This window comes from Callithrix jacchus, chromosome 6 (assembly GCF_049354715.1).
Source record: "Callithrix jacchus isolate 240 chromosome 6, calJac240_pri, whole genome shotgun sequence".
Classification (NCBI taxonomy): Eukaryota; Metazoa; Chordata; class Mammalia; order Primates; family Cebidae; genus Callithrix; species Callithrix jacchus.
The window spans coordinates 98,527,974-98,547,290 of record NC_133507.1 but is presented as its reverse complement, the minus strand read 5'-3'; the positions used below and the strand labels follow the sequence as shown (position 1 = coordinate 98,547,290).

General features: G+C 39.6%; 1 protein-coding gene across 2 annotated transcripts in view; it reads right to left on the bottom strand.

Annotated features, from left to right (window-relative positions):
- Positions 1–18,444, bottom strand: part of ACTR3 (actin related protein 3) — a 69,370-nt gene extending 50,926 nt beyond the window's left edge. Inside the window, exon 1 of one of the 2 annotated variants that reach the window (XM_002749510.7) lies at positions 18,191–18,444. In XM_002749510.7, the coding sequence (XP_002749556.1) occupies positions 18,191–18,234 (44 nt within the window). In that variant the 5' untranslated portion in view covers positions 18,235–18,444. Of the gene's footprint in view, positions 1–17,736; positions 17,904–18,190 lie in introns of those variants that run through there. The other variant, XM_035305073.3, reaches the window with a different exon arrangement.
- Between the last annotated feature and the right edge of the window lie 873 nt (positions 18,445–19,317).

The following is a 19,317-nucleotide window of genomic DNA, read 5'->3' as shown; positions in this document are numbered from 1 at the left end:
TTAAGTTTGTTTAAAACTTCAAAATAAGAGCTTTTCAAATGTAAACTAGCCTCCTCCATTAACCTACCAATTCTATTGAGTTTTACAATTGAAATAACTGCATATTATCCTTCAGATATTTTTATGAACTCTCAAAATTCTCGATAGTCACCATAAAGGAGAAATATCACAGAAACCCATATTTTTTGTTGTTGTTTTTTGCTTTTTTGAGGAAGAAGTTTCACTCTTGTTGCCCAGTCTAGAGTGCAATAGCACGATCTCAGCTCACCTCAACCTCCACCACCTGGGTTCAAGCAATTCTCCTGCCTCAGCCTCTTAAGTAGCTGGGATTACAGGCATGCATGCACCACTACACTCAGCTAATTTTGTATTTTTAGTAGAGACAGGGTTTCTCCGTGTTGGTCAGGCTGGTCTCAAACTCCCGACCTCAGGTGATCCGCATGCCTCACCCTCCCAACTTGCTGGGTTTACAGACCCGAGCTACCTACCACACCCAGCCAGCAACCCACTTTTAAACTTTGTTTTACAAAATAAATTTTTGCTTTGAATTTATAAATCCTGTTGGTGTAATTTATTTTTCCACAACCCTTGCAATTTTCGGTAAATTTTCCTGGATATTCACAAAGGTCATTTATGAACTGAGCATGATGGCTCACACCTGTAGTCCCAATGCTTTGGGAGGCCTAGGCAGGAAGTTCACTTGAGGTCAACAGGTGAACACCAGCCTGGGCAACAAATCAAGATTCCCCACAACTCTACAAAAAATAAATCAACTGAAAGTAGCAGCTCACACCTGTAGTCCTAGCTATTTGGAAGACTGGGAGGAAAACCTGAGCCATGGAGTAGCTATGACTGACCCCCTGCACTCCAGTCTGGGCAACAGAGCAAGACTCTGTCTTTTAAAAAATTATAAAATTACAATTAAAAAAATGAAAAAGTCATTCATAAAAGCAACTTCTCCCCTGTTCTAAGTTACTTTTAGCAAAAACTCTCTTTTGGAAAGCTAGTAAACAATCTGATCTCATTCCCTCCTAATAAGCTTTAAAAATAGGTTTCAATGGCTTCAATTTGTCTTAAGTTTGCCATTTGGAAAACAGCAGTCAGTAGAGAATTCAGACTTGGGACAAACTTTCACATCTGAAAGCTGTTTACCCAAGTTGATCCACAGATTCACACAATTCTCATCAAAATCCTAATAACAGTTTTGCAGAAATACAAAAATCCATCCTAAACTTCATATGGATCTGAAAGGACCCTGAATAGCCAAAATAATCTTGAAAAAGAACAAAGTTGGAGATCTCACACTTCCTCATTTTAAAAGTTACTACAAAGCTATAGTGACGAAAACATTATGGTACTGTATAAGGACTAACGGAATCAGAAAATAAACACTCACATATATAATTAGATGATTTTTAACAAGGATGCCATAACTACTAAAATGAAGAAAGGGCAGTCTTTTGAACAAACGGTGTTGGAAAACTGGATATCCACGTGCAAAAGAATAAAGTTATACCTTTATACCATACACAGAAGTTAACTCAAAGTGGATCACAGACCTAAACAAAAGAGTTAAAACTATAAAACATAGGGTGAAAAGCTTCATGATACTAATTTGGCCATGATCACTTGGCTATGACACCAAAAGCACAAATAACAAAAGAAAAAACTTCATCAAAATTAAAAACTTTTGTGTATCAAAGGATACTATCAACACAGTGCAAAGGCAATCCATAGAATGAGAGAAAATATCTGTAAATCACTATCGGTAAGAGATTAATATCCAGAATAAAGAACAACACAACAATCAAGAACAAAGCCCAACTGGCCAGGTGCAGTGGCTCACGCCTGTAATCTCAGTACTTTGGGAGGCCAAGGAGGGTAGATCAACTGAGGTTTGGGGTTAGAGACCTGCCTGACCAACATGGAGAAGCCCCATCTCTACTAACTAACAAAATTAGCCAGGCATGGGGGCAGCATGCCTGTAATCCCAGTTACTCAGGAGGCTGACGCAGGATAATCGCTTGAACTCAGGAGGCGGAGGTTGCAGTGAGCCAAGATTACGCCATTGCACTCCAGACTGGGCAACAAAAATGAAACTCCATCTCAACAACAAAAAAAAAGCCCAACTGAAAAATGAGCAAAGAATTTGTATAGAAATTTCTCCAAAGAAAAATACAAATGGCCAATAAACACATGAAAAGATGTCCAACCTCACTAATAATTAAGAAAATGCAAATCAAAATCAGAATGAAATACCACATCACACCCATTAGGATGGCTATTACAGGGAAAAAAAAAAAAAAACAGAAAATAACAAATGGTGCTGATGTAAAGAAACTGAACCCCTTGTGCAATGCTGGTGAGAGTTTAAAATGGTGCAGTGCTGTGGAAAACTATACAATAGTTCCTCCAAAAATTAAATACAGTAATTACATGAACCAACAATTCTACTTCCGAGTATATACCCAAAAGAACTGAAAGCAGGGACTTGAACAGGTATTTGTACATGCATGTTCACAGCAGCAATACCTGCAATAGCCAAAAGGTGGAAGCAACCCAACATCCATCAACATGTGAATGGATAAACAAAATATGATATATACCTCCAATGGAATATTATTCAGCCTTAAAAAGGAAACACATTATGATACATGCTACAATATGAACCCTGAAAACGTTATGCTAAGTAGAATAAACGAATTACAAAACAACTATTGTACAATTCCACTTACAGGAGGTACCTAGAAAAGTCAAATTCATAAAGACGGGAAGTAGAATGGAATTTGCCTGAGAATTTGCATGTGGGGAGAAAATGGGGAGTTATTGTTTAATGGGCAGAGTTTCAGTTTGAGAAGATGAAAAAGTTCTAGATCATGCAGGATGGTAACGGTTATACCATAATGTGAATGTACTTTATGCCACTAAACTGCGCACTCAGAAATGGCTACGTAGTAAACTTTATGTATATTTTGCCACAATTTTTTTTTTTTTTTGAGACAGAGTCTTACTCTGTCGCCCAGGCTGGAGTGCAGTGGCATGATCTCGGGTAACCGCAACCTCTGCCTTCTGGGTTCAATCGATTCTCCTGCCTCAGCCTCCCAAGTAGCTGGGACTACAAGCACCTGCCAACATGCCAGGCTAATTTTTGTATTTTTAGTGAAGACAGGGTGTCACCATGTTGGCCAGGCTGGTCTTCAACTCCTAACCTTGTGATCCACTCACGTCGGCAGTTACCAGAAAGAAATTAATACTGGATACCTACTAAACATGTTAAAGCAGAATAAATCTATATTAAATATGTTTTAAAAGAAAATGTGATATAGTTTATAACCCGGGAGTACAGGAATCTTTCTAACTATAACTTAAAATCCATACACTAAAAAAGGTTATTTCAATATGTAAAAATTAAAAATTTATTTACAAAAACACAACCAAAGTACTCAAAAGAAAAATGAGTAACAGAGAAAAATAATCTACTCTAAGAGACAGAGGTAATTTCTGTAACATATAAAGGGTACCTAAATGCTAACGACAAGGGAGGGAAGGAGGAGGAAGGGAAGTAACAGAAGGAAAAAGGCAAAGGACACTAACCATTCTTAGAAAAATAGAAATGGCTCTTTAATGAAAAGACATTCAACTCCATGGGATTTTTAAAATGCAAATTAAAAGTGCACTGAGGTGCTTTCAAACATTACTAGTTAGATGGAGAGTTGTATAACAACAACAACAAAAACAAAAACATTACTAGCTAGAATGCAAAATGATATAGCCACTCAGGAAAACAATTTAACATTCACTTACCATCTGACCCAGCAATTCTACATCTAGGTAGAATCTACCCAAGAACAATCAAAACAGTTATCCATACAAATGTGTACACATATGTTCACAACAGAATAGTTCATAAAGACCAAAAACTGGAAGCAAAACAAATGTTTAACAAGACAATGAATAAACAAGAGTGCTATATTCATACAAACCAAATTACTTCACAGAGGAAGAACCAGGAGAATGTAACCCATTCTCCCAGAAGAAGACACTTAACAGAAGGCAATTCTAAGATGACCCAAATGTTGGAATTATCAGATAATAACTTGGAATCAACAATGAGTATTAAAACAGACCTGTAATTAATACAGGAAATATCACCAGAGAAACTAAAATAAAGACAGAGCAGTAGAAATTATCCATTCTGAAAATGGGAGAAAAAACAGAGAAAAAGAAAAGAACAAGAGCTTCAGGGACTTTTCAAGGACAATATCAAAAAGGTGACAAACTAAAGTCCCAAAAGGAGAAGAAAGTATAGTAAAAACCTTTTTTAAAAGAAATAGTGACAAGCCAGATGGGGTGGCTCATGCCTATAATCCCAGCACTTTGGAAGGCTGAAGCAGGCAGATCACTTGAGGCCAGGAGTTCAAGACCAGTCTGGCCACCATGGCGAAACCCCATCTCTACTAAAAATACAAAAATTAGCCAGGCATGGTGATACATGCCTGTAATCCTAGCTACTCAGGAAGCTGAGGCACAAGAATCACTTGGAGCTGTGAGACAGAGGTTGCAGTGGGCCTTGACTGCGCCACTGCACTCCAGCCTGGGTGACAGAGCAAGACTCAGTCTCAAAAACAAAAAGAAATAGTGGCTAAAAATTTTTGCCATTTAGTGAAAGACAGAAATTTAGAAATTTAAGAGGCTCAAGGTCACCCAAGAAGAATAAATCTAAAGGAAACCACACTTAGGGACAAAGTGGAACTATTGAAAATCAAAGATAAAGAAAATATTATACTCATATATGGGGATCTAAAATAGAACTTGAGGAATAAGAGTAGAACGCTGGTTGCCAGGTATTGGGAGATGAAGGAATTGGAGATGTTGATCAACGTGTGCAAACTTCATTATAAGATAAGTATGTACTAGAGATCTATGTTACAGCATAGTAACTACAGTTATTAATATACAGTATTTTACACTTGAAATTTGCCTAAAGAAGATCTTAAGTGTTATCACACAAAAAAAGGTAACTATGTGACGTAATAAATACATTAATTAGACTGACTGTAAGACTCAGGACACAAGGTTTACTTATATCAAAATACTACATCATGGCCAGGAGCAGTGGCTCACACCTGCAATCCCAGCACTTTGGGGAGCCGAGGCAGGCAGATCACCTAAGGTCAGAGTCTGAGACCAGTCTGACCAACATGGCAAAATCCCATCTCTACTAAAAATACAAAACTTAGCCAGGCATGGTGGTGGGCACCTGTAATTTCAGCTACTCAGGAATCGCCTGAACCCGGGAGGCAGAGGTTGCAATGAGCCAAGATCATGCCACTGCACTCCAGCCTGGGTGACAGAACGAGACTGTCTCCAAAAAATTTTTTTTAAAACGAAACCAAAAATGTTTCTTTGTGACCTAGAGAAGCAAGTTAAATATACAGAAAAGCTCTTACCAAGGCAGCAATAAAAAAAAATCTACAATGCTGATTTTGGCTGGGAAAGGGAGGTAGTAAGGGTCTTGGAAAATGACTTGCGTAGAGAAAAGAACTCAAAAGCACTTTTGAAGCTATCAAAGCCTTGGTGACTAGAAGAATAGTAGTAAAAATACAAGAAGCTAGGTGAGAGGGGAGGCCAGACTGGCAGAAATCAACAGCAAAAGAAAGATGAGTTTTATACTTTAAAAAAAAAAAAAGTGAGTCTGGCCCAACAGTAATTGCCCCTGAGGAAAGGGGAAGTAGATTTGGGGATAGTCATCAATAAGGCTCTTTTGTGCCTTAAAACAAGAAAAATAAAGTAAGTATGATAAAATGTTCACAGGTAATAATTCTAATAAACAGAGGTATGTTACATTATTGATGTTACTTACCAAAAAGAAATCCATTAAAAGAATCATTTTCAGTAGTAAAACAACTTATGCCTGTACTGTAAAAGCATTAATATCCCTTGCCTTACATATTATTTTTAAGTTTACAAATTTCAAATGCTGGGACATTAAAAGCATGTACAATCATACTCTCTTGTTAGGGGCTCATATAGTGCTGTCTTTGAGGCCAATGTTCCATTACAATTCCGAAAATTCTAGGGCTCCTAAATGATGCTAAATCTACTCTGCCTGTGCTCTATACATGGAACAAGTTTTAACTTTCAATATTTCAACAAATGAAATGATGTAACAAAATGAATAGAAGACCCCAAAACTTATAGAAGAGACTTTAATAGCCTAGCACAACTCGTTCCAAAACCTTCATACTGACAACCACTGAAGTTCAAATAATTCTATCCTATTATGGATGACTTGCTTATACCCTAACCATACTATAAAAATAAAGCACATCTTACAGAATTTATGTAAGACATGATTACCAAATAAATACAAATGAAAACAGAGGTTTACAAATTGATCCCAATGCCTATAGCCCTTGTATCTCAGTTCTCAGCTTAGCCAGTTTTCTTCATACAATACCAAAGCTCAAAAAGGTAATTTGATGCTAGAAAACTTTTTTTTTTTTTTTGGAGACAGTTTCGCTCTTCCTGCCAAGGCTGGAGTGCAATGGCGTGATCTCAGCCCACTGCAACTTCTGCCTCCAGTTTCAAGCAATTCTCCTGCCTCAGCCTCCAGAGTAGTTGGGATTACAGGCAAGCACCACAACACCCAGCTAATTTTGTATTTTTTAGTAGAGACGAGGTTTCTCCATGTTGGTCAAGCTGGTCTTGAACTCCTGACCCCAGGTGATCCACCCACCTAGACCTCCCAAAATGCTGGGGTTACAGGCATCATCCACCACACCCGGCTATAAACTTAAAACAAGAACACAGTGGCTAATGCACAGGGAAATTTGTCAAGTAGAGTAAGACAATATTAGCTATAAAGATAAACAGCAATGGTTTTAAAAACTTTTCCAATTCCCTCCAATGTTTCTCTCACTACATGCAAGTCAATGTTTCACCTGACACAAAAATACTGATGGACTCTTGAGTGGAAGAACCTGGACTCCTACTCTGTGTATCAACAGAAACATTCTCCTAAACCTTAATATCTTAACTCCTTTTCATTAGTGAGGAGAAAAGAACATGAAGCTTGATATAAAAAAGACATGAGTGGCCGGGAGCGGTAGCTCATGCCTATAATCCCAGCACTTTGGGAGGCCGAGGCGGGTGGATCACGAGGTCAAGAGATCGAGACCATCCTGGTCAACATGGTGAAACCCCATCTCTACTAAAAATACAAAAAATTAGCTGGGCACAGTAGTGCGTGCCTGTGATCCCAGGTACTCAGGAGGCTGAGGCAGGAGAATTGCCTGAACCCAGGGAGCGGAGGTTGCCGTGAGCCGAGATCGCACCATTGCACTCCAGCCTGGGTAATACCAGCGAAACTCCGTCTCAAAAAAAAAAAAAGACATGAGTGAATGCTTGTTCCACCATTTACTAGCCTGTGATCCTGTGATCACAGACTACTCCTAATGCACAGGGAATAAAATTAAATTCATGAGGTTATCATAAGGATTAAGGACATAACAGTGAACAGAACTCACTAAGTAAGTATTCAGTAAATATTTCCTTCCCAAGATGATTTTCCTTTATCCATAGGCCTTCCTTGATCCCTCTACCCATTCCTTTAATTTTGCTTTCAATGATCCTCAACGTTTTCCCAATCCCTTTGCTGTAGGTCCAACGATCACCACTGAAGACAATAATTATAGCAGTCAGTACATGCTCCACGAAAGAAATCAGTCACAAAAAGCAGGCTGGGTATGGTGGCTCACACCAGTAATCCCGGCACATCGGGAGGCAAAGGAGGGTAGATTACAAGGTCAGGAGTTTCAGACCAGCCCAGCCAAAATGGTGAAACTCTGTCTCTACTAAAAGTACAAAAACTAGCTGTGTCTGGTGGCATGCGCCTGTAGTCCCAGCTGCTCTGCAGGCTGAGGTGGGAGAATCGCTTAAAGCTGGTAGGCATAGGTTGCAGTGAGCCAATACTGCACCACTGCACTACAGCCTGGGGGATGGAACAAGACTCCATCTCAAAAAATAGACAAAGTAAGTTCGTGTTTGCCAATGGTTGAGGATAGAGGTAATGGAGAATGACTGCTACTGAGTGTGGGGTTTTTTGGGGCCATGAAAATGTTCTAAAATTGACTAGATGCCAGCCAATAAATGGTATCCAGGTATTAAAATAAAATTTACTGGAAATGGTTGCACAACCTTGTGACAATGCTAAAAACTACTCAATTACACACTTTAAAAGAGTAAACTTTATGGTATACGAATTATAACTCAATAAAGCTGTTTAAAATAGAATAAAATAAAATAACCCAGACTAATACTGGATAAATTTAGCTTTTATCACTCTTCTGCTTAATGATTTACACAATCTACTACTATCAAACAAAATTCAACATTTAAAATCCTTCTGAAATAAGGCAAGATGAGTAAATAAACTACGTGCTATCCCACAGCTCCCAGTAGAAAATATCTGAATTCCAGGTAGAGCAATTTCCTAACTGACCCATCCCCCAAATACTTTGAAACTCCTTCACGACTTCCCTTCATCAGTAAAATATTTACGGGGCATTATTAAATACCATGCAGGAGGCTATCACTTGAATAGATAATGAACAAAAAAAAAATCCCCGCCATTATGGAGCTTTATCCTATTTATGCTTTTCCAAGAATCTGATCAAGTTCAGCTTCTTCATAAATCATCCTCCAAATACAAGAGCCCTAATCTCCTGCAACAGTTAAATATTAATAAACTATCCATAATTATTTCACACATTAGTTTCATCATTGGCACTAAACTGTAAACCTCAAGTATAAAATCATGCCTTAAGTTTTCTTGCATTTACCATAGCATTCAGCATAAAACTGAGATTGAAATAAGTACCTGATTAAGTCCTTCTATTTTTTTGACTTTCATTTATGTGTTTTGTGCAGTCATTAATGAGCACACAATGCACAGTGAGTAAATAATCATCAGTAGAGCTTATTCATTTTCAAATTGCAGCTTCAGAAATATGTATGCCTTCGTTTTGAAGATACATGTAATTAGGCATCATTTCCTTAACTGAGCTGTCCTGAATTTATCAGCAATTATTAGTCCTTGCAATACTCAAATAAGCAATACATAAATCCATATTTCACTTCAATGTGTCACAGGTTAATCAAATCAGTGAACTGGCCACTAAGACCTCCCTATATGTTTCATATTTCTACTAAAAATTAGTAGCTCTTGGTTTAAGTATGCATAAGATGAACACTCTACTGGGCTAACAATTTGACCACTCTCCTTGGATATACCTCAACTAGGAAACAGTAGAGCAGTGAGCTCTGGAATGAGACTACCCAAAGGCTAAAATTCTAGATCTACTAAACTATATCCTCAGTTTCCTCATCTTTGAAATGGGAGTTATGTAATAGTAACTACCTCAAAAGGCTTCTGAAAAGGTAATTACTAATATCAAAAACAAAACTTGTAAAGGGTCTTGAAATGGCTGTTGGTACACATCCCATTTAATACATGTTTAATAACTAAAATCCAAATATAAATCTCTGAAACCATAAAGAATTTTTTTTAAAAAAGAACATTCATTTTATGAAACTCATCTGTCCTGGCAACTATAGAGTACAACTTAAAAAAAAAAAAAAATTTCTAGACTTGGTTTAAAATGCTACATTGGGGAACATAAAACTAGTTTTTCCTCTATGCCATACAGTATGCCTCTGCATTACAACAAAATACCGAAGAATTCTGATGCAGGCCTCAACCAAAACTACTTTAACTATAAATAAAATACATTATGTTATTCCAATTAATTAATTTCAACTACTATAACTCCTGTAACTCGTAAATGTGAACTCACAAGAAAATTTAAGAGAATTCAACAATACTCTCAATAATTAGGAACACTTCTGAAAGATATTTCTCAACTCTGAGCCTCTGTTTCATTTGTAAATGAAGATTGGATTAAATTATCTCTCAAAATCTCTTTTCAGCTCCATAATTCTGTGTGAGTCATTAGGCACTTCCCTTAATTCAGTAAAGCAAGTTTCACAAATACACATTAAATGCTATATTTGTACCCTTGAGTAACTGAATTTTTAAAATGTTTATAGCAGAAGAAAAGCACACTAGATTTAATTAAAATAATCTCTATAACTAACTAAATACTTGAGTCCTGTCATAGACCAATATTAAAAACATGGTTTACATGTTTACAGTAGATTAAGCCAACCCTAAACTGCAAGGTCTTTTGCACCCTAATTCTCTTTCTAGGACTTTTATCCTCCTCCTCACTGTAAACTCTCCTTTACACTAAATACTGAAAAACACAGACACCCTTCCCAAGAGTATTGCATTTTCACAAATGGCAAGATGTCTTAAAGCAAGGACAAAATGTTTAAAAATAAAATGTTTAGGTAGTGTCCTTGGGTGGGGAAAAAAGATGGACCGTTGAGTATCGGAACAGATGAGTATTTCTCTCAGGTATGTTTAGGACTGGGGAGGAGAAGTGCAGAAGGAAGGCTAAAAGAACACATCTGGCCAAGGCAGGTGGATCACTTGAGCTCAGGAGTTGAGATCAGCCTGTGGCCAACATGGTAAAACCCCTTCTCTACTAAAAATACAAAAACTAGCCAGGCCTCATGACAGGTACCTATAATTCCAGTTACTCAGGAGAACAGCTTGAACCCAGGAGACGAAGGTTTCACTGAGCCAAGATCACGCCACTGCACTCTAGCCCAGGCGACAGAGCGAGACTGTCTCCAAAATAAAATTAAAAAAAATACATCTGGCTATACAAAGTCAAGCTATTCATTTCCTGGTTGCAAGGAGTATGTAAGAATGAGTTGAATTTAAATCAACAGTTTGAAAAGAATTTTGAAAATTCTGAAACAAAATTATTAAAAACCTGCAAAATCATCCTTTTGCTCTAGTATTAATCAATTGTGTATGTTGTGTTGTTTTCTGATATAAAGGCCCGTATAAAGTTATAAAACCAGAACACAAAGTAGTATTAGCCACTACACTATTTTCAAGAACTAAATTTAAAACAATCCAGTAACATCACCTTATCTCACTTTTATCTAGTAATTCATAAATGTTGTGTTTGGTAAGCTACGCACACATTTTTGAAGTGCTATTACTTAATTGCTTTGCTCTTGCTTCTTTACACTCCTGCCTATTACTCATTAGGTTGTATCATTAAAAAGGCTACAAGTTCTAACAGAATTACAAGGGAGCATTCAAATGCTTTTCTATTATAGTGGAATTTCCTTTCAGAAAACACATGTTGCTACATTTTAACCATTCCAAACTTCTGCTCCTAGTCCAGTCCTTTAGCTGTTTCCACAAGTTGTGGGAGAAGGAGCATGCTGGACAAGGGAAATTTAGCAACTCACCTGATTAAGGATTTTGCCTCTGAGAAAACTGAATGAGATAGGTGGAGATTGACTGTCAGCATAGTGATCAGTCACCACAAGCTGATCAGTCACTGTGATGCTCATGAAACTAGATCACATTATCCACAATTTTTTAAAGGGAAAGTTATATTCAGTCTTCCCGTTATTTTCTCTCTAAATGCTCTCATATTAGTAGCTTCAAGTAACAAATTATAATGATTCCCAAATACCCACCTTCATTCCCAAAGATCCTGTATTTTTAGTTTCCTCTAGAATGTTTCCAATTATAAATCATCATTCCAAATTCAACAACAAATTCCAGTTTTACTCAGTTTCTTAAAGCTAACTCCCTAATTGTCCCAATTACTCAGGCTTACAATCTTGAAATATTCATTGATGCCTATTTACAATCCACTGGAATCAACTACAAAGTCCTAGTTATACCTCCTTCAAGCTCTCAAATCAGCAAATTTTGTTTTTGTTTTTTTTTGTTTTGTTTTGTTTTGTTTTTTGAGACGAAGTTTCGCTCTTGTTACCCAGGCTGGAGTGCAATGGCACAATCTCGGCTCACCGCAACCTACGCCTCCTGGGTTCCGGCAATTCTCCTGCCTCAGCCTCCTGAGTAGCTGGGATTACAGGCACGCGCCACCATGCCCAGCTAATTTTTTGTATCTTTAGTAGAGACGGGGTTTCACCATGTTGACCAGGATGGTCTCGATCTCTTCACCTCGTGATCCACCCGCCTCGGCCTCCCAAAGTGCTGTGATTACAGGCTTGAGCCACCGCGCCCGGCCTAAATCAGCAAATTTTGACTGTGCAGAGAACTGTGTGTGGTAGGCAGGCCAAGGTGTGCAGGAGATAAGAAAATAAGTATAACACACTGTATTTCTTTCCTTCAGAACTTAAACTCAGAAAAAGAGAAAGCCAACTGATTATTATGATTAAAATATATTGTGCCAGGTACTGTGCTGAACGATTCCAATGCATTATCAAATAAAACAAAACAAAAGGCTGCACATGGTGGCTCACACCTGTAATCTCAACACTTTGAGAGGCCAAGGCAAGAGGATACCTGGGCCTAGAAGTCTGAGACCAGCCTTGGCAACACAGTGAGACCCCATCTCCACAAAAAAAATTTTTTAAAAGTTGCCACACATGGTGTCCTGGGCCTGTAGTCCCAGCTACTCAGGGGACTGAGGCAGGAAGACAGCTTAAACCCAAAAGTTTGAGGATGCAGTGAGCCATGATTTTGCCACTGAACTCCAATTTGGGTGACAGAGACCCCGTCTCAAAAACAAACAAAAGGCCGGGCGCAGTGGCTCAAGCCTGTAATCCCAGCACTTTGGGAGGCCAAGGCGGGTGGATCACGAGGTCAAGAGATCAAGACCATCCTGGTCAACATGGTGAAACCCCGTCTCTACTAAAAATACAAAAAAAATTAGCTGTGTGTTGTGGTGCATGCCTGTAATCCCAGCTACTCAGGAGGCTGAGGCAGGAGAATTGCCTGAACCCAGGAGGCGGAGGTAGCGGTGAGCCGAGATTGCGCCATTGCACTCCAGCCTGGGTAACGAGAGCGAAACTCCATCTCAAAAACAAACAAACAAAAATACCTATAAGGTAAATACTATCATCTCCAAATTACAGAAGGGAAGAAATAAGACCTACAGCAGTTGACGTGTATAAAGTCATATAGCTATTAAGTGATAGAGCTTGAACTCAAAAACAGATGACTACAAAGCCCTTGCTAGCCACAAATAAAATAACACAAAATATAACTTGCAGAAAAAAACATAAAAAGAAAAGAAAAAAAACAATCTTGTCCTAACTTATCTCTTCTGCTCCATCTCCACTGGCAATACCAGGTTTCAGAATTTCTGCAAAATTGGCCCTTGAGTGGGGTGCTGAAGAATCATCTAGGAAGCCTACCTAAATGAATATTCATAGTCCAACCCTTGAGATTCTGAGTCACTGGGTATGGGGTGTTTCTGATGCAGTTTTTTTAAAAACCATACTCCTAATTCTTGTTCATTCATTCATACAACAAGGATTTGAATTCCTACCATGCACCAAGCCATGTCAAAGGTTCATCTTTAACAGAAGGAAGATCTAGTGTACAGGCTCTGCCACACTTACTTGCTACAATATCTTGGGTAAGTAGCTTAGCCTCTCTTAAGTCTAAATTTTCTAGCCTATAAAACAAAGATAATACTTCTCAGGTTGTTGTGAAAAGTTAATGAGATAATATAAAGCATTAAGCACAGGGCCTGACATACAACTGTTGATAAATGCTAGCTATTATTATTTCCTGAGAAACACAACCTAAAGAGTAATTATTTTTCTAGAGATTAAATTTAAGCAAAGTAACAAGAAAATAGTCCAGACATTCACACATCCAGGAGGGGGAAAATGTAAACCAAGTAAGAAAGATTACACAGAAGGGTTTCTCTAAGTGAATCAAATTCATAAGGTTGAGATTTTTTTTGCAAAATGCCTTTAAATAGGAATAGAGTTAACTTTACTAACAAAAGTAAAGTAACACATAGTTCTGAAAAGGCAGTCAGGAGTCCCTAAAGTTAAAGTTAACAGAAAGAACACAGGACTTAAATACAGAAGAACTCAGGTCCAAATAGCAGATCAAACCACCTCCTAGCTAGATGGCATCAAGAAAAAGTAATTTAAATTCTCTAATCCTGTTTTTTCACTTATAAAATTAGGTTAAAAAATAGCTATCATAGAAAGCATGGTCAGCAGGCCCTCCACAAGTGATCTTTCCCTTCTGTACCTAAAATTCTGAACTGTGTTTTACAATAAGACTGGAAAGTTCATTCACTGTAATACAGTATTTGCAATCCAAAATCTGTATTTCAACACAAAATTGGCAGGTAGGAAAGGAGAGAGAGTTTTTCGCTAAGTCTAAGAAAGAATCTGACTTCTTACCAGGGGCATGTCTGTTGTACTTACTTCAAACAGCATGCAAACATGACTCATCAAGGAATAAGAATTTCTTTGAGTGCTTTTTGGTTAATAAGATATTGTGAACGTTTCTGCTTTTGGAGATGGCTAAAGAAATAGCCATCTGCAATTACTAGGCCGGGCGCAGTGGCTCACATCTGTAATTCCAGCACTTTGGGAGGCCAAGACAGGCAGATCACCTGAAATCAGGAGTTCAACACCAGCCTGGCCAACATGATGAAACCCCATTTCTACTAAAAATACTAAAATTAGCTGGGTGTGGTAACAGGTGCCTGTAATCCAACTACTTGGGAGGCTAACGCAGGAAAATTGCTTGAACCCAGGAGGCAGAGGCTGCAGTGAGCCAAGATACCGTCAGTGCATTCCAGCCTGGGAGACGAGAAACTCAGTCTCAAAAAAAAAAAGAAGAAAAAGCATTATTATTAAACAATATGTGCAGAATTCATGGAAGAAACATGAACTTCCAACATACACCTTGCCTTATCTACCCAGATTTTCCTCACATCTCTCAAACAAGATCATCTTAATCTACACTAATTGCAGCAATGTGGCCACAATACGAATATGCTCCTCTTTCACTGACTCCTACAAAATACTTATGCTTGCATTTTAAGATTGCTAAGAAGTTGAAGTCAATTAGCAAAATTCCTTAATTCACTCCAGACATGAATATATCCAAGACTCTGACATAAGGCTGTATTGGCCTCTGCTGTCACAATAAATGGAGATAATTTACCAATATAGTATTTACCAGGGGAAAAAAAGGCATAAAGGGGAAAAAAATTCACAGTGCAGCTCTGTAACCAAGCTACAATATGACAAAAGTATATAAGGAGTCCCCCATTTGGCTTGAATGATGGAGAAGCTTGAGTAAAAACAGGTATTTAAAAAAAAAAATTAAAAAGATTCCCCTCCCCCACCCCCAAAAAACCTTAGGATGATCATATAAGTGTTACAACTAAAAAAAAAAAAAAAAAAAAGAAAAATGCTTTCCTCACCACTAATAGCAGGTTTGAGTTCTGTTAGTTTTTAAGCAATCAATGGGAAGCTATGTGCTCAAATCGTATTTTACAATGCTTTCCAATCCAGACCAAGAAAGTGTGTAGGTAAGGCTATCAATGTGAATGAAGGAAGTATTCCTTTTCAAATTCTTTTCAAAATAAGTATTCTCTTTTATGACCTGAATCTACGAGATTCATATGTTGAGTTTTGCTGGACAATCCCTAACAGTTTTGGGATTAAGTTTCAAGTCTCCTAACTCTTAACAGCCTTCTTATCTAAGACAATCAAGTTTTACAGATGACCATTTTTTTTATCAGCCACCTTTTCCCTAATTTATATAATGAATAAAATGAACGACCTGATTCAGGTTATAATTTTTTGCTTAAACTAAGTGGGCAATTGTAATCTAGAGACTTAAGAGCTGAATGCATTCTCTAAAGCATAAAGAAATAGACAAATTATAGGTGCACAATTTGCATTCGGGGACCACAGAATTTTGAAATGTAAAAATTCCCTATTAAGGCCATACTTAGAGATGCTTATCTCAGGGGCCCAACCTCAAGGACTTATCCATGTGTTAATAAAGTTGAAGGTGTAACTTTCCTGGAAGAACCACTGGCAACTTAAGAGACCAAAAAGCCTTTTGAGGACCAAAATAACTGAAACTCTAAAGGAAGATTTTCAGGTAGTGACAAATTGTAAAAGAGAGTGAGCTGGCAAAGGGACTCCTAATCAGTTCCATTAAAATCATGAATGCAGTTAGCAACCTCTCCTTGTCGGGGAAACCAATGTAATAATGTAAAAATATACTACTGTAAAAATCAAAATTTTAAAACAGACATATCCTAGATTAAACTGAACCCCTCTCCCTGATCCTACTGGTCATTCAGCATGTTTTAAATTCAAGGTTGCCCTTTAGGAAAGGAGGTCACTTAAGGACAGTTAACCTCAATGAGACATCTAGTATACTAATTTGAAACTATTTCAAAAGGGAAAAAATGGAAAGAATAAAAGTAACATACTACTTGAGATGTTACCATAGTCTTTCTTAGGGCCACAATTATTTACACTATTTTTATTGACAACTCAGTAATTTCTAAAACATTAATTATGTAGCCATATTGTCACTTCAACAAAACATATTGGAAAAGTCCTACTGACTCAGGTCAAATCTAATTTTAAAACTGAACCTAGACATAAAACTACTCACCAATTAAACGAAGAAGGGAGAAAGAAAAAATATTATTGGTTCAGAGAAATGAGACTGGATTAAGAAGAAACTAATCAAGTGTTCATCAAAAAAATACATAGATGTTCCAAAGCTCATCTAGGCTAGTGTTTTCCTGGGGAGAATATTAAGTTGGTTGTTTCTCTACCTGACTGTGATTTTAGAAACTGCCACACTAGCTAGTTATGAGAATGAAGATTAAAGAAATTTTACATGGAATAAAGAGTGAAAGACATACAATCTTTTAAGGAACAATAATGAATATTATTAATAATTATGATTAACAATAATTTTTTTAAAAGCCTTGCAGTCCACCTCTCACGCCTTCCCCCTCAAAAATAAAACTGGGAGTGTTTGGGAATTAGAGCGATGTAATCACAGAAAAAAGAAAACAGTTTCCTATATGTCATCGTGAAGCAGTGATTCTACATTAAAATAAAAGTAGCCTATTCTCTATGTAGTTATACAAAGTGTGGTACAACTCTCTAAAATGTCTATTAATACAAAATGAATGACCACTTTAAAGCCATTCTATATTTTAGCAAACAGCTCTACAGATCTAAGAGTAACTATGTGCAACTTAAACACATTCCTATATACCTCTATACCTTCCTTCCTCCTTCCTTCAAGATACCATCAGAGAAGGAACGTATGCAACTTAAATTATTTTCCAGGGTGTTTCCTTTCTCCCCTCTCCATGAAACACAAGTACATTTTTTTAAGTTACATGAATGAATACCAAGCACCGTTAATTCCGTCTCTTTAAAACCTGCTTAATTTTAAAAGTACTAATAAGTTGTGTTCAGGTTGGAAACGAAAAACTACCTTATAAGGGTATAAAAGACTGAAAGCAGGAAGCGGCTTTGACAAAACTAAGGAAGTTGCAGCGCGCTTGCTCACTGGGGGACTTTTTTGAGGCTACAGAAGTAACACATGACATTTTTCTCTCTCGAATTAAAATGTGACTTGGTTCACCGGTTAAAATGCAGAGGGAGATGGAAATGACCGGGAGTCGAAAAGAGAAGGTGGGTGGTCAAATGAAAGCCCCGCTGTAGGTTCCCATTTTCAGAGTCCGATTCTTCCCCTTCCCCACCCACACCCTGGGCAGAGTGTTGTCACAGCGATCTTGCAAAACCTACCAGGAGCGCTTCTCTTTTCTAGCTCCTCTGCCAGGCCAGTCCCCGAGCACGGCCCCTGGGCCCCCAAACCCACGGGGAAAAGGGGCGCGGAAGGAAAGGAAAGCCGGATGGGTTGGGCCCGGGGACCACCCCCAAAGCGACCGTCCCCAGCACTCTTTGGGCGGCACAGCCCACCGCAGTGGGGGAAGGGCCGGGGGGGGTCGCGCGGAGGAAGCCGCTGGGAGGGTTGGAGGTTGAATCTCGGGCCTGCGCCCCCGCCCCAGTCCTAGGAGGGAGAAACTAGGGGACCGGCGAGGCCCTGGCTCCGGGCCCCACCCCTTGCTAGCCGCCGGGGCTAGGACTGACAGCCGGCGGCGGCACCTTGCCGCACCATTCATTTCCCGGTCTCCTCCCTCCCCCGCCATTTTCCTTCCTCCGCCTCAGTTTCCCCACCCCCGCCCGTCAGCCCCCTTACCCCGTGCCACAGTCCACTACACAGGCCGGCAGCCGTCCCGCCATCTTCCTCCTAGCCTGCTGCTGCTGCTGCCGCCGTCTGCTCCGTGCTGTTAGGGGCCAGAGATTGGCGGCGGGAGACAGGCGCTATCTGACCATCCACAGCCGGGCCGCCCTCACCGTCCGGGGGGTAGCCGGGAAGCCGAAGCAGTAGCAAGAAAGCAGCAGGCTCGGTCAGCGGCTATCACTTCCGCAACCCGGGCAGGCAGGCAGTCCCCGCCCTGCCCCGCCGCGGCCTCCTCCCCCTCTCTCTTCCCTCCTCCTCACTCCTGCCCCCACCCTACAACTTCTTCCCCTCACGCCGCCTTTCCCCGGGAAGCCAAGATGGCCGCCGGTGCCGACGCCCGGGCCCGGCCAGGCTCAGGCCCGGAGAGCTCCCCCTTCCGCTCCGAGCGGGAGGGGCCAGCGAGCATGCGCAATAAGGTACGTTCGCCTGCCCGGGCTCCGATCCCGAAGTTAGTGAAATCCACTGCGAGTTTTCCAGGAGGATAGAGGCGAAGTCTAGCCGAGCTTCTAGTTCTGCTTCTGAAGCTGGAAGGGGCTTTTCGGTTGCAGCCCTTGGGTTAGTTTCAGTTGCTTCTTTGCTAGATTGGGGAAAGAGTGGAAGCGCCTCCTGCAGCCGCGAATATCCTACAGGTCCTGGGAGAAAGCGGTCTAATCGAAAACGTCTGCGGCATGCATCCATTCTTAAAACTTGAGTGGCTGCTTTTCTGGGTGGAAAAGAGCGGTATCAGGGTGAGCAGTCGGGGAATGGATGAACAAAGACTTGTCACCGTGGTCCTTAGGCCTTTGTTGCGGGTTTTATTCAGTTGTACTTGTGCATTGTTACAGGACTTTAGAATGTAGCCCTGCTCCCCAACCTCCACCTCCCAGGGCTGACCTGGGTCCCTAAGGAAGGCAAACCTCCCAGGAATGTATTCTACATAGTATACGCCATCCAAATAGGTCTTTATTCAAGGCTTTTAGATTATGACAACGATTCCCCTCAGGAGTAGTAAGAGTCTACTAGCAGTATAATAGAAAGGATTAAGGGCACTCCCCCCCCCAAAAAAAGTTTTAAGTTAAAAACGGAGGCCGGCCACAGTGGGT